This window comes from Trichomycterus rosablanca, chromosome 6, assembly GCF_030014385.1.
Source record: "Trichomycterus rosablanca isolate fTriRos1 chromosome 6, fTriRos1.hap1, whole genome shotgun sequence".
Taxonomy (NCBI): domain Eukaryota; kingdom Metazoa; phylum Chordata; class Actinopteri; order Siluriformes; family Trichomycteridae; genus Trichomycterus; species Trichomycterus rosablanca.
The window spans coordinates 35,330,845-35,355,562 of record NC_085993.1 but is presented as its reverse complement, the minus strand read 5'-3'; the positions used below and the strand labels follow the sequence as shown (position 1 = coordinate 35,355,562).

General features: G+C 35.6%; 3 protein-coding genes across 4 annotated transcripts; all 3 read left to right on the top strand.

Moving 5' to 3' along the window:
- The first annotated feature begins 311 nt into the window (after positions 1-311).
- Positions 312-7,448, top strand: rgn (regucalcin). Of its 2 annotated transcripts, none has more exons than XM_062997765.1 (7): positions 312-413; positions 1,114-1,279; positions 2,162-2,344; positions 2,754-2,969; positions 4,791-4,922; positions 5,007-5,161; positions 6,419-7,448. In XM_062997765.1, the coding sequence occupies exons 2-7, from the start codon at positions 1,117-1,119 to the stop codon at positions 6,467-6,469; spliced, it is 900 nt and encodes a 299-aa protein (XP_062853835.1). In that variant the 5' UTR covers positions 312-413; positions 1,114-1,116; the 3' UTR covers positions 6,470-7,448. The 2 variants fall into 2 exon arrangements, with proteins under 2 accessions (XP_062853835.1, XP_062853836.1); XM_062997766.1 differs by having other exon boundaries at positions 336-408.
- A 644-nt stretch (positions 7,449-8,092) lies between these two features.
- Positions 8,093-13,177, top strand: LOC134317077 (PI-PLC X domain-containing protein 1-like). The gene is made up of 6 exons (XM_062997764.1): positions 8,093-8,501; positions 8,582-8,718; positions 9,858-9,986; positions 10,943-11,098; positions 11,176-11,359; positions 12,202-13,177. Exons 1-6 carry the CDS (start codon positions 8,399-8,401, stop codon positions 12,474-12,476), a joined length of 984 nt encoding a protein of 327 aa, XP_062853834.1. The 5' UTR covers positions 8,093-8,398; the 3' UTR covers positions 12,477-13,177.
- Positions 13,178-14,205: 1,028 nt separating this feature from the next.
- sft2d2b (SFT2 domain containing 2b) lies at positions 14,206-20,621 on the top strand. Its single transcript, XM_062996898.1, has 8 exons — positions 14,206-14,367; positions 15,107-15,196; positions 15,391-15,476; positions 15,577-15,658; positions 15,743-15,778; positions 17,040-17,098; positions 17,735-17,764; positions 19,920-20,621. Exons 1-8 carry the CDS (start codon positions 14,305-14,307, stop codon positions 19,957-19,959), a joined length of 486 nt encoding a protein of 161 aa, XP_062852968.1. The 5' UTR covers positions 14,206-14,304; the 3' UTR covers positions 19,960-20,621.
- The last annotated feature ends 4,097 nt before the right edge of the window (positions 20,622-24,718 follow it).

Below are 24,718 nucleotides of genomic sequence, written 5' to 3'. Positions count from 1 at the left end.
CCATCACACATATGCACGTCACTAATGTGAACACTGATGCACCCCACACCACGGCAGATGTCTTTCGCACAGCTCACTGTATTGATCAACATTATTGATGGTCCTTTTCGTCTCCGCCATTGTGATCTTAAGAGCTGTTTCCCCCTTAAAAAGCAAGTTAAAATGCGGACTTATTTGACTTTTCCAACTTATTTTGCCTCAGGAATATGTGGTTTAAAAGAGGTTCCTGTACTTTTTTCTTGTACACTATTGTTGTTGTTTCTATGACCTGCCGATAGATGGCGCTTTTACTTATCAACGCTGTCACGAGTACTAGAGCTGTTCATATACACTTTATACTTCTTATAAACTTCAGTCCACACAGGACGTCGACTGGACCACAACAAGGGACGTATTTCACTTCACGCAGTTAGGTGACACACAGCTTTTACACGAATATTTCACAATGGATTTGTGTTTGGGAAGTTGATCAGCCAGTTAGTCACATGATAAGAAGTTACACTGGCTTACTTTGTTGTGCATGGTTGTGAAGCTGTGACAGTGTCACAGACCATGCATATTAGTTTTAAATGAAAAGTTTTGTTCTTTTTTCTTACTCCGTATTTGACTTGCACTTAGTCTTATCTTAGTAAACTACGTCTAAATCTGCTAAATCTTTGGAATTCTTTTAATCAGTTCTTTTTCTGAGGGGAAACAGTGTACTAGTGTCATTGGATCAGATCTGTCAGTTTGTCTACTTGTCTGTTTGTACAGTCTACCCTCCAACAGATATACATAGTCATTATAATAACACTCCAAACACGGCTATTGTCATGTTATATGTATGTCTGCCTACCTCTCTATTTTGTTTGTTTGAACTATCTAGGTCTGTCTGTCTATGTACTGTATATGTAGTTGTTCATCTTTGTCTTTTTATTGTCTGAATATGTTTTCATGACTGGGAAGCAATTTAATTAAGTTGGAAAGCCAGTTCAGGTGGAGGCTGTTGTAACAGAAAATGGGAATTAACTCCATATTAATGCTCAACCATATTAATGGGTTTGAATATTGTGTTTAGTGTCCACAAACGATTTGGCAATTTAATGTTTCTCTTGTTTTATTTTTTTTCTTCAGATTATGTCATTCATAAAAGTTGAGTGTGTAGTGAACCAGCAGAATGAGGTTGGAGAAAGTCCAGTCTGGGAAGAAAAAGATGCCACTCTGTTGTATGTTGATATTTTTGGACCAAGGATCAGCAGGTGGAACTCGCTGACCAACCAGATAGAGAGCATGCCCACAGGTAAGTCTGATCTATAGCCGGTGCAGTTTGTCATAATTCTATGTATGTGATATACACATGGGTGACAAAATAAAGAAAAAACTAAAAAACAGAATGTCTTAGAAAGGTGTTAGGACACTGAGCTGCCACTGCAATGCTAATTGGGATAAAATTAACCAACCTCTAATCTCTTAAAACTGTACTAGAGGGTTAAAACATTTTTTAAACAAATATTTAATTTACTGGTGTTGATGGGTTGGTGGTAGAGAACACTGTCAATCACAAAAGTCTAAACGTAGCAGTACAGCGTTCTAACCCACCACCTTAGGAAGTTTAAGTCTTGTCAGTGCTACTGGCCTGGACGGGTACTCAACAGACACAATTGGCTGTGTCTGTTTGGGGAAAGGGTGGATGGGGTTTCTTATTATTGTCTCTACAACAGTAACTCATGCTGTCTGGTATAAAGTTCAGACATGGGCATTGGCTTAATAATTAACAACAAACTGTGACTGTTCTCATGATCAGTGTGATTGCTCATTTACTGGCTCATTCAGGTCTTTTATAACCTATTTATTTATTTTCTTTGTTCATGTGTTTACCCTCCTTTAGTATTTCAAAAGTAAACCATTTTTAATTACAGACACCGCAATTGGCTTTATAGCATTGACATAGATGTGTTTTAATACCCCAACAACACTGCTGCACCTAACACCCTCATATAAGTACAACATACATTACCGTGTCGTGACCACAGTGTGACTGGCCAAAAGTATGTTTTAGTCAGACCATTTGATCAAAGTGTATAAAAATCAATTAAATGCTTCCATATTTGAGGAAACAGAGTGCTCAACCCCAATGAACTTCTTCCGGATAAACTAAAAAGTTGATTGCCTTTTTCTGTAGACACATATGTGGGCTGTGTGGTTCCACGAAAGTCAGGGGGATATATGATCGGAGAGGGAACAAGCTTTGCTGCAGTAGACTGGGAGAAGCGTTCAATCACAACCATTGCACATGTGGACACGGAAAAGAACAACACCCGCATTAATGATGGGAAAGTGGATCCAGCCGGCAGGTTTTTTGCAGGTATTTATTAATCCATAGCTCTATTATGCATTCTGTTTTAGGTACACACCTTCTACAACAAATGCATACTCCCCAAATTTACTTATATTAATAACTATTTTATTTTTTTCAAATACTTTACATATCTGTATTTTTACTGTTTTTACATTAGTGCACTTAATACTTTCAACGAAAAATGTTTTGTATTTCACACACTGCAATAATTACTTACTATCATAACAGCCATCCCTTGCGTAATCAAAATAACCCCATATCCTATTGTGCTACCCACTTAACACAAGTATATGGTGCCCTTTATGTGCCCTCTATTGTAAACTCCACATGCTGATCGTTACCACACACTTAAGGTAATGTGTGCTGCTCAGTATAACGTAAATGCATGATCCGCTGTGCTGTTTACTGTTTTCAGGTACAATGGCAATTGAGGTTCGTCCAGCTGAGCTGGAGAGGAAACAGGGCTCTGTGTACAGTCTGAACCCTGATCACTCTGTCATTAAACACTTTGATCAGGTGGATCTCTCTAATGGGCTGGACTGGTCTCCAGATCATCGCTTCTTTTACTATGTAGACAGTCTCACTTACATGGTGGAGGTTTTTGACTACGATATAAACACCGGCAGCATATGTGAGTAACCTGTAAGCTGTGTGTGTAAGATTGTCTTTATTGCTAGAATGATAAATATAACTGTACCATTACATATTTGTTAGACACTCTGAGGCAATGTTGCCAACTCTTATTGTACATTTTAATTAAACAATATATAATTTTTTATATATATTTAAGGAATATACAGTATTTACCAAAATTCAACCAAATTATATTTTAAAACTAAACTGTGTCTAGGGGATTGGATGTGCACATGGCATCATTGTGTTTTGTTTCAATACAGTCCCCTCCACAGTTATTGACAGCCATGGTAAAGATGAGTAAAAGGGTTATGAAAATCACCTGATGATGAATTAGCTTAATCTCACACTGAAAAAATGTTAAGACAAATCCATCCTTTAAGTGAAGTCAATTTGTTTACAAGAGAAAAGAATCCCTCATCAAGAAACAAACCAAATGTACCACAATTATTTGTACTCTTGCATTTGATATTTTGTACAAGTTTTCTTTCAGGGGTGTCAAACTCATTTTCACCTACGGCCACATCTGCATTATGGTGGCCCTCAAAGGGCCGATTGTAACGTATCCTGCTGTGATTGCAGTCTGCCTTTTAAGTCTTGGACAATTTGTTATTTTCTTGGAGGCTAAATTCTGTGTTTGGGGTCAAAATGCCAAATTTATACTGAATATTTATAATGTATATCTATATTTATATTGTACTCCTTTACCACAGACACGGCCCCATAACACAGGAGACGTACCAGTTTTTTTTCTTGAAGCACAAACTTGTATTCACTTTCCCATCTTTCATTAAGTTACCCTCCTTCTGCTTCAATTTTCTCTTCTTGTACATTTTGGGATTATTTCTAAATATTGCTCAATATCACTTGTTGGAAAACCGCCTCAGTTAAACGCTGATGTGGAAACACTGCCATCTAGTGATGGGATGCCGTCACTTTGCTGGTCACAAAATCGGCATGCATTGTGGGAGATGCAGTTTGTGTACGATTTTACAGTGTCTTCGTTACTCTCTTGTGCATTTTTCTGTAGGGTTTAGATCAGAGGATTAAGATGGCCATGCAAAAGCTTGATGTCCTGGTACTTTATGATGCCATGTACCCTAATGTGGTTCTAATGGCTTTTGGAGGTAAAACAGCCCAAGATTTCACTGACCCTCCACCTTACTTAACAGTGATCATCAGGATCTTTTCCGTGTAGTCATCCTTTTTTTAAACACCAAACTCACCTTTAAGGTTTATTGCCAAACAATAATTTTTTGTTTCATCTGACCATAGAACATGGTTCATGTCAAAGTTCTGATACTCTTGCAACAAACTGCAGGCGCTTACTGTTCTGGTTTGAGGACAAAATTGTCTTTTTCCTAGAAAGCTTTCCAAATAATCTCTTGACATGGAGGTGGCATCTGATAGTGTTTTTGAAGACTCTGTGACACCAAGATGCAATTTTTTTTTCAACCGTGATCCCTGGGGATTTTTTGTCTCTCTTACCATCCACTGCACTGTGCATGGGGGCAAAACAAACTTGGGTTCTCCTCCAGGCAAGATTGTTACAGTTTTAATGGATTGGAACTTTTTAATTATTACCCTAACTGTAGATATGGGTATTCTCAGGTGAGCAGTTATTATTCTGACAATGTTTCCTATTTTGTTTCCTTATTTGGAATTGTGTGATTGCTTGTCTTTTTATGTTAAAGAATAACTAAGAATTTTGACCTCTGGTTTTGTACACACATCCACATATTTCTGTCTAGGGTGTTTCTGTATTAATAGTTTTAACTCTTCACATTTTATAAAACCTGACTGTAATTTCTCTTATAAGCTAATCGCAGAATGGTATACAAGCTGGAGAAGGATGAAGGCATTCCTGATGGCATGTGTATTGATACAGAGGGCAAAATATGGCTGGCCTGCTACAATGGAGGAAGGGTGGTGCGCATTGACCCACAAACAGGTGTGTATATGCCGCCAAGCATTGTTTCCAATATTTTGTATATGCAAGGTCTTCTAAACCTTCTTGTTTGTTGCTTGTTTCCAGGGAGCAGGCTGCAGACAGTGAAGCTACCTGTTACTAAAACAACATCATGCTGTTTTGGAGGGAAGGATTACACTGATCTGTATGTTACCTCTGCTTATAAAGGCATTGACAAGGAGGCAGTAGCCAAACAGCCTGAAGCTGGATGTATTTTTAAGGTAAAAAGTTTGTGATCAGTTCACCAATTATTTACAGAGGATGTGGTGGAATGAATTGCACTGTCTTTAAATGTTTAAATATTATTCATATATTTTTCATATTTTTTTATAAGCACAGACTGTGCAGCATCAGCCACGTGTCATTAATTGGATCACCCTGGCTTTAACTAAGATGGCTCATAAAAGATATTGCTACTGGAGCATTATATGTCACTTAAACTGACTCAGGCTACCAGATGAAAAAGAATGTACAGCCCAAGGGTACTAGTGGTACCTGGAGGGCTACACAGGAAATTTTGCCAGATGTTAATGGAATATAATTAAAAATATGCTATTTGTTCAAAAGCATGTGTGTGGGAAATTAATTGCAAATTTAGTCTAAATGGCATTTCTGGGTTCAGGCATTGTTTTTCCGGTTAATCCCAAAGTTGTTCAGTGGGGTTAAAGTTAGGCCAATCTGCAGGATTGAACTACCAGAAAAAGAACTACCAGGGGCCACAATCCAGAGTAAAGTAAAGTGTACACAAATGTTTTGTGCTGACAAACAGGAATGTGTCCATGCCTATAATTATTCATAAAAGCTTTGAACATGCTCATAAACAAACTCAATAATAGCAGTTGTAGCCTAGTGGTCAAGGTACTGGACTAGTAATCAGAAGGTCGCTGGTTCAAGCCCCACCAGGTTGCCACTGTTGGACCCTTGAGCAAGGCCCTTAACTCTCAATTGCTTAGACAGTATACTGTCACAGTACTGTAATTCGCTTTGGATAAAAGCGTCCGCTAAATGTCGAAATGTAAGTGTAATAGCCCCCCAAAAAAACTTTTATTAGAGTAGATAGTATATATTGCATGGAAAGCAAAAAATGTAAATTTTACTGACAGTACATAAAAGACACATGACTTAAGTGCCATGCCCACTCATATTTATTCAGTAAATGAAATGGCATAGAAATAAAAGACATGAAACGAAAGGGTTACACTGTCTGTTCCACTATAATGCCATAAATTAAGGTTAACTGGGCCTGCTTAGCATTGCTAAACATGGCACAATGCATGCTATGATGCTTATTTTGTTGTGGTACAGTACACCTGTCTCAAAGCATCTGAATTTAATGGCACTTTTTCCTTTAGTGTGTCACACACATGTAAATAAATATTGAGTATCCAAATATTTGCCTTTTTTGTTGGTGTTGTTTCAAGTGCAATGTGTTAGTAAATGTGTATTAATTTAGTCTGTATTTGCATAATTTCTTGTAGGTCTCTGGTTTGGGAGTGAAAGGAATTCCTCCATATTCATTTGCTGGATGACACTCCAAAAGAACAAACATATTACAATTAGGCATAATGAGCTGTTTGAGTGGAATCTAATACGTGTTTACCTGATCATTATATGAATTTGATTTATTCATTCCTTAATCTTTAACTGCTTCATCCTGGTCTTGGTTGCAGTGACTTTAGTGTTACCTGGAATCACTTGGTACACAGCATAATACAGCCTAGACAGGATGTTAATCCGAACACATTTAATCACTTAGTTATTCACACTTTGGGGCAGTTCATTTACACGCAGGCATGTTTTTGGAAGGTGAAAGGAAAACAAGAAAACAAAAGAACTGAGGGAAATCCATGCACACATGGAAAGATGTCAAAAACTCTTCACACACATTGACCTGGAGCAAGAATCAAACCCTTAAGGACCCATGTTGCACTCTACCAGTATACTGCTACCGAGTAAAGGCTTGGCCATCTTTACAATCATACCCATTGTGATTCCATAGTCAAACATTGAATCACCATGTACTATAGTTTGTAGTGTGTATATATACAGTATATATATATTTATATATATTTATATTATACATGTACATGTACAAATAGGACTCGGTGTGTTATGCCTACAATAATGGAAGAACAAAGAATACATTTCTTTCATATTATTATTGCCCAAGATTTTGTCACTTTATGTACTTTATGTACATGTTTAGTGATTTGTACTCATCCCATAACAGACTTTCAGAGCTTTTAAAATCATAAAAATTATGCTGAGCAAATAAACACTTATAGCTTAGATACAAACACAGCAGTTTGTCAGTAATAATTAAGATTAACTGTTTGTATACATCTAAAAACAAATGCAGTATTTTTTAATTCTTTGTAAAATTATCTGTACTCTGGAGGAATCCCACAATGCAGAAAGAGAAACTGAATGTTATTACATTTAATTTTGGCAATAACTATGCACTATTTTGACTGATGCAATAAAGTCTACCACAGAAAAGCAATGAAATGATGCATGTATTTCTCCTATTTTAGAAATAGTGTGTTTGTTTGTTTATTAGGATTTTAACGTCATATTTTACACTTTGGTTACATTCGTGACATAAACGGTAGAAAGATTCATCAGTTCACAAGGTTATATCGAACACAGTCAAGGACAATTTAGTATCTCCAATTCACTTCACTTGCATGTTTTTGGACTGTGGGAGGAAACCGGAGCTCCCGTAGGAAACCCACGTGGACACGGGGAGAACATGCAAACTCCACACAGAATAGACCCAGACCTCCCCTATAAATAGATATGTAAAAATGTTGGGAAAAAAAAGCTAAATTATACTAACCCATCTGAACGCTCGCACAACAGCTTGTATTGTAAGGAAGTATAACTACTGTTTGGGTAGGCTCAGGGTTGCCAGATCAAAGTAGCAAATACCAAAATAAAGCTTAAGACATCCCGGATATTCAACATAAACTGCCTTTGTCTGAGGTAAATAAGGCCATGTGTTTTAACTTTTTTTTTTTTTTTATTGAATTATGTTTTTAATTTATGCTTTAATAAATATAACAATTCTTTATAACGTTAAAATTGTATATCACTTTTTTGACAACGATTAATCAACCGACTTTTACTGTAATATTTTGTTTAATAGTTTTTGGTATTTAACAATGCTAATTTATGCTTTAATTGTATTTAGTGAGGATGTCAGACTATAACACTATAAAAATGTATAATAGCACATTTTTGAGGAAAACTGTAAACTTGGCAACCCTGGCTTTTTTCAAGCTTCCTTGTCAACGTTCTACTAAAAATACGGCGAGCAGTGGATTCAAAGTTTGTGTTGATTTTGGATTTTCTTTAACGTTGCCCTTCACTTATGCCAGTCAAAGCTAAAACTGTCGCACTAGTAATCTAATTCATGTATAAATATTGTAATTGTAATGATTGAATGAAGATAAACAATGGCTGATGTTGAAGAAACTCTCGTTCGCAGCTGTACAGACTGGATGTCGCAGCTTCCTCCTTCACTCCACCATGTTCCTTTATGGAATCTCGCTATACCTGGTAATTTGTTACTACATAGTTTTCATTGTTTTTGTATTCATTTAATATTCATGCCAAAGTTTGTTCTTCTAACGTTTTAGGGAGCCACGACACCATGACTTACTGCTTGGACAAGCACAGTCCAGTTCTGCAATCAGAGCCCCTGGTCCTGAGAATGCTGGACCACATTGTTCCCTGCATAATCCGACCGTGTGTAAATAAATGGGGAACCACTCAGGTGGGCAGTATGTGTATGTAAGTATATACTGAATTGTTTTTTTGTTGTTGCTAGTATTCACCACAGAGGATCATACTGGTAGGCATACCTTAGGTGGCACAGTTTTATGCCTGTTGCCCCTTCCCGACTTAACCTTTTTCATTTTATCCGGGCTTGGGACAGGCACTGAGAGCCCACTGACAAGTGCACCTCCCAATAGCTGGCTGTTCGGCCACCCCTCTTCAGACGTAGCCAATCGTGTCTGTGTACTAACCGACCTATAGCACCGCGTAGATTCAAACCCTGGATCTCAAAGTTACAGAGGAACCTCTATTTAACAGACTAAAAGGAGGGAGCGCTGGTCCGTAAAATATGATTGTCCGAAACAGTGAGGTTTTTTTTCAGGGTGTGTGAAAATATACGAAAACAGCACTGAGGTCCACAAAGTGCTAAACATGCACATATGATAAACAGTAAAATGAACAACGTAAATAGATATGTAAATATGTAATGTAAAACCTGAAAATAAATATGCATACTCTTTTAGTTCTTCTTTAGATCTACGTATATTACTCACTGTCTGTTTCTTCACACCATATTTTGCTTACCACTAGCACAACAACGAGTTTGACGTGTTGACTTGGCCTCCAAATTCCCCCGATTTCAATCCAATTGAGCATCTGTGGCCAAGAGCGCAAGCTTAAGATGAATGCCCGTGATCTTCGATAATTGCAAAAATTAAGCATAAAACACAGAGAAAAGGTGAGCCCATAGCAAGCCTCCTGGCAAAACAAAGCCTTTCACTCATGTAAACAAAGAGATGTGCGCTGGCTAAAAGACAATTAGTGAACTACTGGTCTGGTACGCTTCTCGCAGGAATGTTTAACAATCGGACCGGTCATTCGGTTTTCCAGATTTTGTTCGTTAAATCCGAAATCCGTTAAATGGAGGTTTGTTAAATCAAGGTTCCTCTGTAGTTACATCTAGCTGTGAAAAACCTGAGCATCTAATAATTCATGTAATTATCCATTTAGCCAGTCATGTACCACCAGTTCAATGCATGGTCTGATATAATTTTGAAACAGGTGATCTTTTTGTGTACACAGACCTCTCCTGGTCTTGCCTGATTATTAAATGCACTTTTATTTGCCTCTTTTTAGGAACTCACCCTTTCCAGTCAGCTGGATGCAGGAATTCGATTTCTTGATCTAAGAATTGCCCACAAAGCCAAAGATTCTGATGTGACCTTTCACTTTGCACATGGAATATACTCTTTGGTTACTGTTAAGGTAAATGTTTAAATTTAATTTTTAAATAATCATTTCATTTCAGTAAGATATTTTGCTGGCCTTAGGTGATTTTCAGAATTGTGTGATTAATATAGCTCTGTGTAATCTAAAATTAAATAATTTAAAAAACAATGTGCAGTGGAGAAAGGATTTATTTAAGTACATTATGTTAGTCCTAAAGGGGTTACAAAGTCATTCCTGGGACTGGGACTCCAGCAAACCACAGTGAAAGCCGTTATCTCCACGACTATTCAGTTTAGTTCATTAGTGACGTTTCCCAGAAGTGGTTGGCCTTCCAAAAGTCTTTCAATAGTGCATTGACAACTCATCCAAGTCACAAAGGAATTCAGATCAACATTTAGAAACTGCAGACGTCACTCAAGTGTTTATGTCAGTGTTTATGATTTCATAATTTGAAAGAGACTGGACCAAAAATGGTATTCATGGAGGTGTTATGGGGCTAAAGCCCCTGCTATCCAAAATAACCTTTAATTCATTACTAAAATATCTAAAATATGTAAAAAAAAAAAAATACAGTTTTTACAATAAGGTTTTTGGAATAAGGTTCTGTTGTTCACAACACTCATACCTGAGCTGAAGGACTTTTTAGGCACGTTTTAACACTTTGGCTGTGTCTCACTCATCTTTATCATTTTCACACAAAGGGCATATCCATTTAGGCTACAGATTGCTGTGGCTTTGTTAGAGATCTAACTTGTAATCACGTATTAATTTATCTGAAGTCTACACTTGTTGACTTGTTATGTCTGTATAGAGCTCTTCTAAAACACAATTAGTCAATACATTGAAATGGCTTAAAAGATGGCAAGTTTATTCGTTCAAGAAAATATGGACTAAAAAGGAGTTATGCAGTTGGCAAAAACAAACATTGTTTTTTATTTTGTACTTGGTTTTTATTCCTGCAGCCTATTATGGTAATATTATCTTTTTTGCAGGAGGCACTAACTGATGTGGCTTACTGGTTAGAGCAGCACACTAAAGAAGTAGTGATCATTTCTCTTTCTGCTTTTGATAATGTGAACCCTGACCAGCATAACAACCTTATTGTCTTTCTGATGAGAATCTTTGGCACGAAACTTTGTCCCAAATCGGTAAGTTTATTTGTTCTATTTAAACTTTTTTGTGTCTTTATTTGATATTCTGACCCAGATGTTCTGTCCTGTCTTAGGTAATTCCGTCCCTGACAGAATGCTATAGTCATGGTTATCAGGTTATCCTCTCGTACGCTGACCCTTCTGCATCTGGACATTTGGAACTTTGGCCAGCTTGGGATTACTGGTGGGCCAATGAGTCAGACCCAAAGTTGGTTATTTCTTATCTTGAAAATAGGAAGGTGAACGTAGGGAGACCAGGTAAGATATTTTGCTGGCTTCAAGTGTACAGGTGATCAAACCACAGAGAATTTAAGCCGTACATATGGTATTATCATCATGAAATATTGAAACATCATCAGTCAACTTAATACCCACTAAATATAGCCACTCCCACTGCTAACAGGTGTATAGAATAAATTAGTTTGACAATTAAAATGGTTTTAACTGTGGCAACTGATTGGGAAAGGTCCACATTTAACACCTTTGGGTTGAATTTAAACATTGATTATAAGCCAGGCCAAGTTAGTTCCTAAGCCCACAAATTTTGACTGTATGGACACATTACTCTAGACAAAACCTTGTGGAAAGCCTTTCTAAATGAGTTGAGGCTGTTATAGCTGTGAGGACAGGGCCAATAATGTATTAATGGCCATGGATTTGGAATGTAATGTCCAGCAAGGTAATGATCAGGTTGCTGCATACTTACGTAGCTTACCCATTTGGATGGGCTAGTCATTTTAAGGTTCATCGAACTCCTTTTTTATTTAGATATGTGCTACTTGGTTTGAGACAGCTTCAGTACTACATTAGCATTTCTACTCTTAAAAATTCAGAGTTCCTTAACCTACTCATTGTTGTTGTTCTGTAAAATGCACAGTGTGTTACATTCAATTCCTGATTCGTTCAATTCCTGAGTAGTTCTACTGATGTCATCCGTCGTGATTCCCTCGTGATATAAAATGACCACAAAATCGTAAACATGAAATATAAAAAAAAATTTAACAGTATGTTTTGTCTTATTCTTTGTTATTTTAACGTAAAACTAAACCTGTTGGTGAATATATGTGCTGCATTACATATTATCATGTCTTTATTTCCAGCAAATAGCTTTTTTGTGGCTGGTCTGAACCTCACTGAAGATGCTAGATATGTTCTTCTTCATCTCCGACAGTCTATGAAAAGCATGACGCTCCAAGCCTACACTCTGCTGATGAACTGGGTCAAACAGCAGTGCCCTGGCTCCCAGACAACATGCCTTAACATCATCTGTGCAGACTTTGTTGGGATTTCGCAGAATGAGTTCTCTCAGATAGTTATTGCACTGAATATGCAACTGTTAAAACAAATCTCAGGGATTTTTAAAGAAGCTAATTAATTTTAGCTGAAGAGTTTTAAAACTCAACATCAAAATTCTTCCTGGCTCTTTAAAGTTCTATCCAAAGCCGCAATCATAGCACAGATGCTCAGGAACTGCTTAGAATACTTAAGTGCTGATGTTATACATACTGATTTAGGAATGTTCACCCACATTTGCTTGATAAATGCCGTTAATTTTAAGATGTTTTGGGCCATACTTTAACAAAGCTGTGACTAAAAAGAATTATACAAGTTTACATTTATATGTAGAATTAATTCTATAGTTTGAAAAGTTGTTAAAGATGGAGCCTATATGGAGTTTTTAAACTTATCAATTTGTGTGTTAAATACACAGTTGGACAGTTCATTAAAAATGCTTAAAAATTAGTTTCATCTGTCTACTGATTTATAGATTTTACTCTTTTGTAACATTGAATGAAAGGCTCAGTACCTACAGGAATACAGTGCAGCTCAAAAGCTTTATCAGATGATTTTTGTGTTTGAGGATGTTCTTAAATCCGGTCAAATTGCAATTAATATGAAAAACATGTTGCACAGAAACAAGGTGTCTTTGCGGATGACTTCGGCTCGGCATTGTACCTCACAGTAGTTACTGAATTTTGTATTTTGGAAATATCTGTAGGCTGTTTACTATGCAAATATTTTGATAATAAAAAATAAAGATAATTTTGTTTATGTGAATAAAGAGCATATTTAAGATTTCTGTTATTTGATTCTGAACAACATTTCAACTTGACCTTTTCACATTTATATTTTAAATATTTCATTTTTGTACAATGAATATTTAAAGTAAACCATTTCAGACCAAAGAACATAGTAAGTTTACTGAATTCCAGCTCAAGTAAAACTGTGATAAGTAATAATCCAGTGTTCTTGTGAGGATTCATGAAGCATGTCATATTTTGTGTCCAAATAGTTAATTTATTTTCAAGTAATGGTTAATCATAACACAAAGCCATTAATTTTTTCATTGATGCTTGTGTTAAAAGATACAGTAAGTGAAGTGGTCATTACTGTCCCCTTGCAATAAGGTTTTTAAGTGACAAAGCCAATGCTACAAGTACCTTTAAAACTCTGAAGACAAAAGTATGGTAAAAAGTATAAAAAAATACCTTTTTTTAAACTGTTGGTTGCTACAAATATTTTATACACGTATTAGCAGTGAGAAGGCCTAGAACACCTAAACTCAGGCATTACAGGTGTCCACAGGTGTGAGTTTTGGCCATGTAGTCTATAAGGTACTGTATTCATCTAGAGTTAGTCTATGTATCTAGATGTTACCTAAGCCAGGTGAGGTAGATCCAAGACATTCTCCCTCCCCTTCTTCCTCTGCTCTTCTCTACCCACCTTTAATGATAGATTATTAAGGGATTTACAGGTAGCCCGCTGAGACTGCCCGTTCCTTAGAGCCATCGTTTGGACAGATGGTTGTGGAGAGCCAGAGGGATCTCATTACAAGAGCCTAATCAGCACACTGAACCCAGCGAAATGCTGGTAGCACCAGTTTGAGCTATATACAACTTTTGGTATTCTTCATACCAGTAACAGATATTGCTTGTTTGAGAGGCTACTGAACGATCATGTAGAAAAGAGGAGGGGAAACTGTTCACAGAGAAGCCTGCTGAGCATCAGACGCAGGAGGACATGAGTAATGTAGAACATCAGACGGAAGAGGAGAGTGTGTAGTGACGTCACGTTGACGGAAGTGCTGTTGCGTTCACCTGTTGCTAACGCAAAAAGGAAAGAGTAAACAACATTAGTTTAAACTGAGTGAGATTTAGAGTTATTCAACTGTATAAAGGTCTTTATATAATTACTCAGTCCTCATGGATAAATTAAAGAAAGTTTTAAGCGGTCAAGATGGCAACGACGATCTCAATGTATTACAGGTAATGATAGAGATTGCTATAACGCTGCTATGTAGTGTGATATAACCTACATTTACAATTATGTGTTACATTATGTACTAGGTGTCCCTAAAGTCTGGACACATAGAAAATATCACTAAGTATAACTAACTATATGTTTACTAAAATACACACACATACATATTGCATCACAAATAATGGAAAACACATTGAACATGTTATTGATTAATATTCTAATAAAATAAAATGTTGTTGAACATTGTATTGAAATTTATTAAAAATTAGCATTTTACCTATATGTCCAGACTTTAGTGACACCCTGTATATATAAATATATGTTATACTGTTAATCAGATAATTAACTGATGTGATCATGACTTTCTTGTCCTTTAGTGGTTAATCGGTCAATTACAAGCATTTCTTGTGGCAATATTTTCCCTATATGAGCTTTGTTAAGTCTAATAAATACCTATTTTGCTGTAAACATCTATTATTATAAAGTCACAAACATTTTGTGACATCAAAAGTGGTTGAATCCCTCAACTTTGTCAAATTCAAACTCGCAGCTATGTAGTATTTTAGACCAGTGTTCGCCAGATACTAAACTGTACGTTCCTAATACCTAAATTAATAGAGTTGCAAAAGTAAGCGGAAAACACAGTTTAATTGATCATTAAAATGTTATAATGGTGTCAGGCGTAAAGAAATAATGGTCAACAGAACCTAAAGAAATAGATTCACATGTTATGTTGCTTTTCAGGGGGCCAGTGATGCCAGTTCACTAACCTGGGGTACACGACTCAAGGCTTTCGTAGCCTGCTTTACTTTGGGGGTCCTTTGTTCCATCCTGGTAAGTTGCATTGTTTGTTTAATTCCAGTGTTCATTCTTTTATTCATGTTCCTTCCTAAAACTGTTATGTAATCATTTGAAGTTTGTAGAGAAAATTTAGCTGTGCTGCTTTGTATCATCGGCAGAGCTGTGTCTGTACTGATGTAGTCAAATTTGGATACTGTTAAATAAATAAACTTTAATGTAATTTTCAGGGAACATGTTTGCTATGGGTTCCTAGAATAGGACTGATCCTGTTTGCGGTCTTCTACACCTTTGGCAATATTGCATCACTTTTAAGGTAAGCCTTGCAACTTTAGAAATTGGTGAGTCTTCAGACTTGACTACAAAAATGGCCAATGTATTTTTGTGCTATAGTGCAAAATATTACTGTCTTGTAGTACCATCTTCTTGATGGGTCCATTAAAGCAAATTAAGAAGATGTGTGACAAGACCAGAGCACTGGCAACAGCCGTCATGATAGTGAGTGTACACACATACAAACACATCAGCATAAAGAAAAAAATGCTAGTCATTAATTTCCTATTTGTATGATTTTTATTACAGACATGTCTTGTGTTGACACTCTGCGCTGCATTTTGGGTAAGCTATTCCAAATGAATGCCTTCAACACAAATGTGTCACTATAGGGATCTGTAATTTTCTGTCATAATGGTTTGCAAAAATACTATTTTATCACACTTTTTACTTGAAACCAACATCTAGTGAAAATTAATATATTATTTTTGATTGATTGTGATATCAATAAAACAAGGTAAACAAATTAAACAATGGAAACAGTTTTCATCTCACGGCTGTTGTTTCCATTATAGTTTGTATTTTCCTTGATAGTAATGTGACATCTGAAAACAATTTAATTTGGTATTAATATAAACAAAATCATGAATGCACAATATTCTTAGAATCCAGTTAAATTAAGTATAATGATACAAAATGGAACATGTTTATCCCTTTAGGATAATGGTATCAGGGACTCGGTCGGATGTTCCAGCAGACCACTGATGTCTGAATTAAGAATATCTTTGGTCACTTTAGTCCCCCAGACCCAAACACTATTAAATGTCTTTAAGCTGAGCTTAATATTGTTATATTCATGGGTCCACAAAGCAGAATCTTGAAGTTAGAACATGTGTGAAAGTATTTTTTTTAGGTCAGAAAAAAGTGAGAGTTCACTGTCAGGTACCAGACTAAAGAGTCTAAAGAGCCTGGTTCTTGTGTGAATGTGATTTGCTTTAAAGACTATGCATACAATAACCTGATTGACTGAGCATTTTACTTTCTCTTTCAAAATTACAGTGAATAGTAGCTATGATTAACAGATAATTCACAGACAATATATACCTTGTATATCATGTAGTGGGCTGTGTGAAAACAAACATGCAGCTTTGCCTCCCTGCCCAAAACAAACACATACATGATACTGGGGTCAGGTGAAAACAGGTATAAACTGTTTAGACTAAGTTTGAAAACAACCTTTGATTTTTTTGTTCTTAAATCTCTTATCAAGAATTGTATATGAAATACTAGCAGAGCAGTGCCAATACACATGGTATACATCATAAGTGCTAGTAATCTTGTAATTCATACATATATGGTCATAACATAATCATTAATGGTTGCGGATTGTTTAATTATTGTGATTTTTAAATTAATTCTTTGGTAAAACCTTAGAATTAGTTCTGGTACTGTTGATCGATTTGTGTGAGTATTAAGTGTTCTGATGAATTATACAACTATAAGTACATACCTACATACCTCAACGAATAATAGGCAGTGTGTTGTATAATTTCACTTTCTTTCCTGAAAATATGCTAAAATTAAGCCCTTTTGAATATTTTTTCAGTGGAAAAATAAAGGCCTTGCTATTCTGTTCTGCATCCTCCAGTTTCTGTCTTTAACTTGGTAAGTGAGGCACATGTGTCATTAAAATGTTGTCTGTAAATGTGTTACATTTTTCTAAGTGTTTAACTGCACATAGCACGACACAGACACACACACACTGCTATCCTCTCTGCTGCCAACAGTTAGGGAAATAAAATGGTGATTTTCAAATAAAGCCAATTATTTCACTAGCAAGCTGCCAGCTGCATTTAGGCAATGTTGGCGAAGACTGTAGGCTTTGTTCTGTCCTGCAGCTCTTTATAGAAGCTGAATTATTTATTGTGTTTGTTTTTAATATGGTTTGTCAGTACTTGATGTTTAAAATTGCTCTCTTCTCATGGAAGAGCCATTTGTTCATTATTAAAAGAAGTATATACATGAGTAATGATGTGCCTTTCGAAAGCAACTTTTTAGTGACACTTTATAGTGTCTTTAATGTTGAAGCATGAATTAATATGACCAAGAAACAGAGTAATATAGATTTATCACTGTAAAGACATATGGGTTTAAAATCCATAACATAAAGATCTGTTTTTCTTCATTTTGAATGATAAGAATTTAAGCTGGTACCATGCAGCATAATTGCAATATATTTTGTATCATGTCACTATTTTGTCATTCCATGTATGTCATTCTTATTTCTTATTTTTTACACAGGTACAGCTTATCTTATATTCCATTTGCAAGGTAAGTTTGCTTAAAATAATCTACAGATACATACTTGCAGTTGCTAAATAAAATTTGCTAAACAAAGTCATTAATGTCTAATGGCTAATAGATCCTTGAAATGTTAAAATGCTCGGTGTTACCCCTCTCTTAGTTGAGATCAATTAAATTTTAAAAATTAAATTGTTATTTTATTTATGTATTTTATTTAGGGCCTGTCCAAACGTTTGCATTAGTCTGTATAATTCTTAATAAACAATTATTAATAAATAAATAAATAAATAAATAAATAATAATTCTTAAAACATGCTAGGATTAATTAATGTGAAATGAAGTGATACCTGTTCTTAATTCTGTTTGTGTTTGCTTGTTAAATTTTAAATGTACTTACTTGCCAATATTACCAGTTAAATCAGAATGTTTATATTGCTAGTATTACATTGTTATGTTTATATTGTTTTGTTCTATACATTTTAAAAGTGTTTGTTTTCATTGTTAGGTATATTAAATTAAAACAAAGAAGTCATTTCACCAAAACTTTTATCTGTAACAGTGAATATTGCTGTGCTTATTATTATGGTTGTTGTTTTATTAAATTAGTCTAATATTATTCAATTATGTTTCCAATTATGTTGCAGCATTTGCCATTTAAACTGAAAAATACTTTAAAGCAAACTACACCTTAAGGCATAACATTATGACCACCTCCTTGTTTCTACACTCACTGCCCATTTGATCAGCTCTACTTACCATATAGAAGCACTTTATAGTTCTACAATTACTGACTGTAGTCCATCTATTTCTCTACATACCTTTTTAGCCTGCTTTCACCCTGTTTTCAATGGTCAGGACCCCTACAGGACCACCACAGAGTAGGTATTATTTGGGTGGTGGATCATTCTCAGCACTGCAGTGACACTGACATGGTGGTAGTGTGTTAGTGTGTGTTGTGCTGGTATGAGTGGATAAGACACAACAATGCTGATGGAGTTTTTAAACACCTCACTGTCACTGCTGGACTGAGAATAGTCCACCAACCAAAAATATCCAGCCAAAAGTGCCCTATGGGCAGCGTCCTGTGACCACTGATGAAGATCTAAAAGATGACCAACTCAAACAGCAGCAATAGATGAGCGATCGTCTCTGACTTTACATGTTCAAGGTGGACCAACTAGGTAGGAGTGTCTAATAGAGTGGACAGTGAGTGGGTATTTAAAAACTCCAGCAGTGCTGCTGTGTCTGATCCACTCATACCAGCACAACACACACTACCACACCACCACCATGTCATTGTCACTGCAGTGCTGAGAATGATCCACCACCTAAGTAATACCTGCTCTGTGGTGGTCCAGACCATTGAAGAAGAGGGTAAAAGCAGGCAAAAAAAGTATGCAGAGAAACAGATGGACTACAGCCAGTAATTGTAGAACTACAAAGTGCACCTATATGGTAAATGGAGATGATAAAATGGACAGTGAGTGTAGAAACCAGGAGGTGGTTTTAATCTTATGGCTGATCGGTGTTTGCATGTTGAAAATGACAATTTTAAAGTGGTTTTCTATGTAATAATAATAACATAGTCAAACAGGTCTAGATTTCATTACCTAAGTAGTGTTTTTTTATTTTAAATATTCTAAAGCCAAAGTAAAAAAATATATTAATTTACTTTAAAGTTATTCTTAAGATTTATTTAAATGTTTATACATTTAAGTCATTTCTTGAAGAGTGTTTTTTCCTCTTTTGCAGTCTGTTTAAGTGATAATTTATATATTTAAGGTCATTATGTATCATACGTATAAAGCTACAATTAAATTGCAATTTACAGACCACAGTAAAGTGATCCAACAAAATCATACATCAGATCCGAGGTTTTATTTATCCTAATTAAAGACTGTAATACCATTTTTTATTAGTTTGGAGTTAATTATTGAATTTACAGGAGCCAACAGTTAAGTTAGTACTTAAAAGTAAACTTGGCAGTTTTAATACATTACTGAAAAGCGGTAAGTTAAAGCACATGTTTTAAATGGTCATTCTGCTGCTTTAGATTCAAATGAGCCTGCAGTCAGAGGTGCCATTCACTCATGCCTCCCATTCAAGTGGCCAAAACAGACTTTTCACACTTCTGCTTTTGGCTTCGGCTGCTTGTTTACTGATTTGTGTTTGTTTTAACCAGGGACGCTGTGATTAAGGTGTTCACCGTGTGTTTGAAGTGATGTGTAGTGCTGAACAGAACGAACCTCTCCCTCCACCGCTTTTTCTCTCTGTCTCTGTGCCTGCTCTGGCTTCAGCTCTACTGCCCCCTGAGTGCCTATTGGTAATGCTCACTCGAGTGTCCACTCTACCTTTTGGCAGAAACTTACACACCACAGGTGTGCTTTACTCTCCTAATTCTGGTAGCCTTCCAGGATTTTTTAGATATGTGTATGAATGCACACATGAATCATACTTGCACATGGGTAATACTACAACAGTACAGTGATACTGTATATGAAGGACTTAGTGTAGCTGCAAAATCTGGGTATGAATGCTTCTCATAAACCTTTGACACAGTTCCACTTGTCATCAAACCAAAATTTCATCAACCTTCAATAAACTACCTATAAGGATCTACTGTGATTAGATCAAGTGATTTTGAAATAGATTAGATTTTTTATTACTTAGCTCAGATATAATCAGTCAGTTAAGATGTGTTTGCTGCATGATGTTGGCTTATTTAGTTTTGCTCTGGAGCTATGAGGCAAAATATTAATGGAAATTTAATTACCAAAATTTTATATTCTCTTACTTCAAATGGCCTCAAGTGCAAACTCCATTTCCAGAAAATTTGGGATGGTTTGTAAAGTGCAATAAAATAAAAGAATCTGTGATTTGTTTATTTTCTTGAATCTTTATTTAACTGATAAAGGTAAAAAGATTGAATGTTTTCATTGATCAGTTTCATTGTGTTTTGTAAATATAAAGACATTTAGAATTTTATGCCTGCAACAAACTCCCAAAAAGTTTGAACAAAGGTGTGTTTACTCCTGTGTTTTATCACCTTTACTATTAATGAGACTTTTCAATGGTTTGGGAACTGAGGCCGCTAATTGCAGTTTTGCAAGTGAAATTTTTTATCATTCTTGCTTGATACAAGTTTTCAGCTGCTCAACACTCCGTGGTTGCAGTCTGATTCTCCTCATCATGCTGCACCATACATTTTAATAGGAGACAGATCTGGACTGCAGGCAGATCAGTCAAAAACACACATTTTGTGCTCACTGATGCACCTCCATACTATAACAATGTTGTTATTTGTACATTTCACCGATCACAGTCTGAAAAGTCCTTTTCCCCCTAAAACAAGCTGAACTGTTGGCTTATCTGACCACTATTTCCAGTTATACACAGCATTTGGTTATAAAGTACAAATACAAGTCTTCACTCTTTCAAGAACCTTAAAGAGTAAAGAACAATGTTTATTTAAGCTCTAATATGGACAAACAAATTGACTAAAATAATTTCACAGGGCCAGTGCAATACTAAAACAAAAGTCAAGTCTCATGCTAACTGACCACTTTTCTGGTAAGGTTTAAAAGTGAAGTCAAAAGTGAAGCCCAAGACCTGTTGAAGAAAAAGAGTTCTATGCTTTAAGTTACAATTTTTAATAAACAGACACAATATAGATCGTGGACAAAATAGCAATGACATCACATTAATGAGGCATTTGGAGGTTATATTAGAGTTACAAACACAGCTACGAGTTATATCAGATTAATTGAAATGAACATCACTTTAATGTGTAAGATTTCAAAGCGACATGAGGCTTACTCATGACTTAAAATCTGCTTTGATAACAAGTCAAAGCTTACTGACAGGGACACCACCTTACAGAATAGTTAATACATACCCCATAGGTTCCATCCACAAAATGTTTATTCCACATGACATTAATATCATTTTCAGATTAAGCCTAGTCACTCTGAATTGTTCTATAAATGTTGACTTATGAAACTGATTTGACTTTTGTTCAGTTTACTATTACTATTTTGTTACAGTCTTTTACTAGGTATTATACTTTTCTACAAGGGTCATTTTCATTTTTTATATAGCTTTCAGGCTGGTAGTCTGTTTGGTTTGATAAATAAAATAGGCACTTAGGTTCCAGTGTTTTTCCTGTGTTTGTCATGAAGCACTGTCAGATAATTTAAAATAGTTGTGTGTTGTGAGTTAATCATTAAAATGCCTTTTAAGATAAACGTGATGGATTTATTGTTTGTAATTATCATTATTTTGGTAAAATGCTGTTGTTAAAGTCAACGGGTTCTTTATCGGTGTACCAGTGGTTTCAACCTAAATATATAAGATATCAGATATAACTTTCTATTTCATGTAAATAAAAGTTTTTGAATGGATTTTTGAACTGTGTTCTTAGTGTATAAGGATCAGGGTATTTTAAAAAAATGGGGTATTTTATTATTTTTTAGCATGAAATCTTTCAGTTGACACATATATAATTATTATTAGTAGTAAATATCAGAATATGTACATTTCATAGTTTAGCCTTCTTTTTTAAAATGCTGTCTTTGTAATGCAACATATGGTGAGTAGGTATTGATACGGAGTTGTGATATAGAGTTTATATAACTACATTTATGTATCTGTTAGCAATGAATGTGGCTAAAACATCTGAATATAATAATAAGAAAGCATTTCACATACTTTTGATCATATGTTTATAATATAATTGATTGTACTTGTAAAAGCCTGTATGAACAACAAAAATAAATATGAAGCTTTATATTTGAGCCCATTTGTTTTTACTTTTAATTTATGTCCTACATGGCCCTGGACAATCATACAAGACAATAAAAAAAACTCATATATCAGTTACATCTTACAGCACATTGGAGTCAAAAGGGTTAAGGTCAAGGGCCCAACAGTGGCAGAGTTGGTATTTAAATCCACAACCTTTGGATTGATAGCCCAAAGCTTTACTCACTAGGCTACCACTGTTGAAGGAAAATATTAAATGACAGCCTTACTGTCCCACATGAAGGGCACTTGTTAAAACAGTTACTGGAACACCAACTGTCACTGGCTAATTTGTACTGACCTTGCAACTAGGGTAATGGCCATAGATCAACTATATCCAACATATGGGTACATTCTAAAGATTAGATTAAATGTGGTGTAAAATTATATTTAAGGGTCCTAGCCTAGTAACAACTTGACTCAGTTTATCACCAGAATATCTTCTAGGACTGTTACAACAACAGTAATAATAGTAATAATAATGAAATCTTTCTGAAAAGTGACATTTAAAAGAAGACGTCTTGTTGACAAGACATCTTCAATCTGCAGAATATAATTTTATGTTTTTTACAGACATATTTTTACATATTTTTGTATTAGGTATAGAGCCAGCTCCTGATAAGGTAGTACATGCAATATATCTGATGCAATATATGTGTAGAACATTTTTTGTTTTGTCAAATGTATGTAAAAAAGGCAGCTTTGGGTAGCACCATCCCCTGATGACCTCTGACATTAGCAAATATGACCAAGAATTACTTTTTATTTTAGATTTTACATTTTAACAGAATTTGTTAGAAAGCCTGCAGCAACAGTGTAGATTTAAATAAACATTGTAGATTAAAGACTATGCCAAAACAATATGCATTTGTTTGTTTTTTAATTATGTTTTATTAGTAATGAATAATATGAGATTATATTTAAGTGGTAGCACAAGAGGCCTAAGCTTGTTAACACAGTGGTGCAGCCTCCAACAGACCCCATCTCGTAGCACCCCTCTACCCTGTTACAGCTACATCTAGTGAAAATAATCCTCCATCCTATTCCTGTTATAAAGATTCTGTGAAAGGTGGATTTTCCAGTGATTTTTCGTTCTTGCTCTTTACACCAGGCTAAAGGTCTAGTTAATGAGACCTTTGATTGCATGAAGTCTTTAAATCCTTTAAATCTCCAAAAGCAGCTGCAAGATCAGGTTTCCTCCTTTCTGTCTGTAGGTACATCCCGTCTGCTTTTCTGAGCTCAGGTTAGAAGAAATTAGTGGACAACCGCAGACATTACTGACAACCTATTATATTTACTGCTGTTACTTAATATTTCATTTAAAGGGCTAATGTCAGCCAGTTACTGCAAGGTCACTAAGGAGTTTCAGTGAAAAAAATCCCAGGGAAATAAAAAAGTCTCCTGATTTCTGTGAGCCCAAAATATTTACTGATGTCATACAATGGGTCAAACAAATAAAATGTTAAAAAATTACTTTTAAACACAAGCTGTAAAATGTAATGAACAAAAATGGAAATTTATTGTGAGGAAAAAGTTAGGACACCCCCACATTTATTACTACTTAAAATGTCTAAAATTAGAATCCGATGCACCACATCAGCTGCAATGATTAGACCATCGTTAGGGGACAGTGGAGTTTTATTTAAACCTCAGACATTAGTTTGGTTTGCTCTTGATTGTTGAAGTAAGTGATATCACCATGGTGAGATCTAAAGAGCTTTCTGAGGCCTTCAGAAATAAGGTTGTAAATGCATATGAGTCTGGGAAGGGATTTAAAAAGATCTAAAAACAATTAGAAATCAGCCATTCCACTGTCCGGAAAATCATTTACATGTGGTGAACATTTAAAACAACTGCCAACATGGCCAGGTCAGGCCGTCCTAGCATGTTCAGCCCAAGAGCAGACTGCAAGATGCGTAAAGAAATCTCCAATAATCCTTCAATGTCATCACAGGACCTACAGCTAGCTCTTGCCACAGTTGATTTCAAGGTACATGCATCTACCATCAGAAAGAGACTGCACAAGTTTGGGAGGTGAGCAAGGAGGAAACCCTTGCTGTGAAAAAAAAACATCAGGGCAAGACTAAAGTTTACAAGAGAACACCTAGACAAAGACCAGCACTTCTGGAACAATGTGCTTTGGACAGATGAATCCAAAGCTGAATTATTTGGGCACAGTAA

Excerpts from the sequence above, each read along its gene's own strand:
- LOC134317077 (XM_062997764.1), top strand. The coding sequence starts at position 8,399 with ATGGCTGATGTTGAAGAAACTCTCGTTCGCAGCTGTACAGACTGGATG. Across the intron at positions 8,502-8,581 it reads ATGGAATCTCGCTATACCTG|GGAGCCACGACACCATGACT; the intron begins GTAATTTGTTAC and ends CTAACGTTTTAG. Across the intron at positions 11,099-11,175 it reads CGAAACTTTGTCCCAAATCG|GTAATTCCGTCCCTGACAGA; the intron begins GTAAGTTTATTT and ends GTCCTGTCTTAG.
- rgn (XM_062997765.1), top strand. The coding sequence starts at position 1,117 with ATGTCATTCATAAAAGTTGAGTGTGTAGTGAACCAGCAGAATGAGGTT. Across the intron at positions 4,923-5,006 it reads GCGCATTGACCCACAAACAG|GGAGCAGGCTGCAGACAGTG; the intron begins GTGTGTATATGC and ends GCTTGTTTCCAG. Across the intron at positions 5,162-6,418 it reads AAGCTGGATGTATTTTTAAG|GTCTCTGGTTTGGGAGTGAA; the intron begins GTAAAAAGTTTG and ends AATTTCTTGTAG.
- sft2d2b (XM_062996898.1), top strand. The coding sequence starts at position 14,305 with ATGGATAAATTAAAGAAAGTTTTAAGCGGTCAAGATGGCAACGACGAT. Across the intron at positions 17,099-17,734 it reads CAGTTTCTGTCTTTAACTTG|GTACAGCTTATCTTATATTC; the intron begins GTAAGTGAGGCA and ends TTTTTTACACAG. Across the intron at positions 17,765-19,919 it reads TCTTATATTCCATTTGCAAG|GGACGCTGTGATTAAGGTGT; the intron begins GTAAGTTTGCTT and ends TGTTTTAACCAG.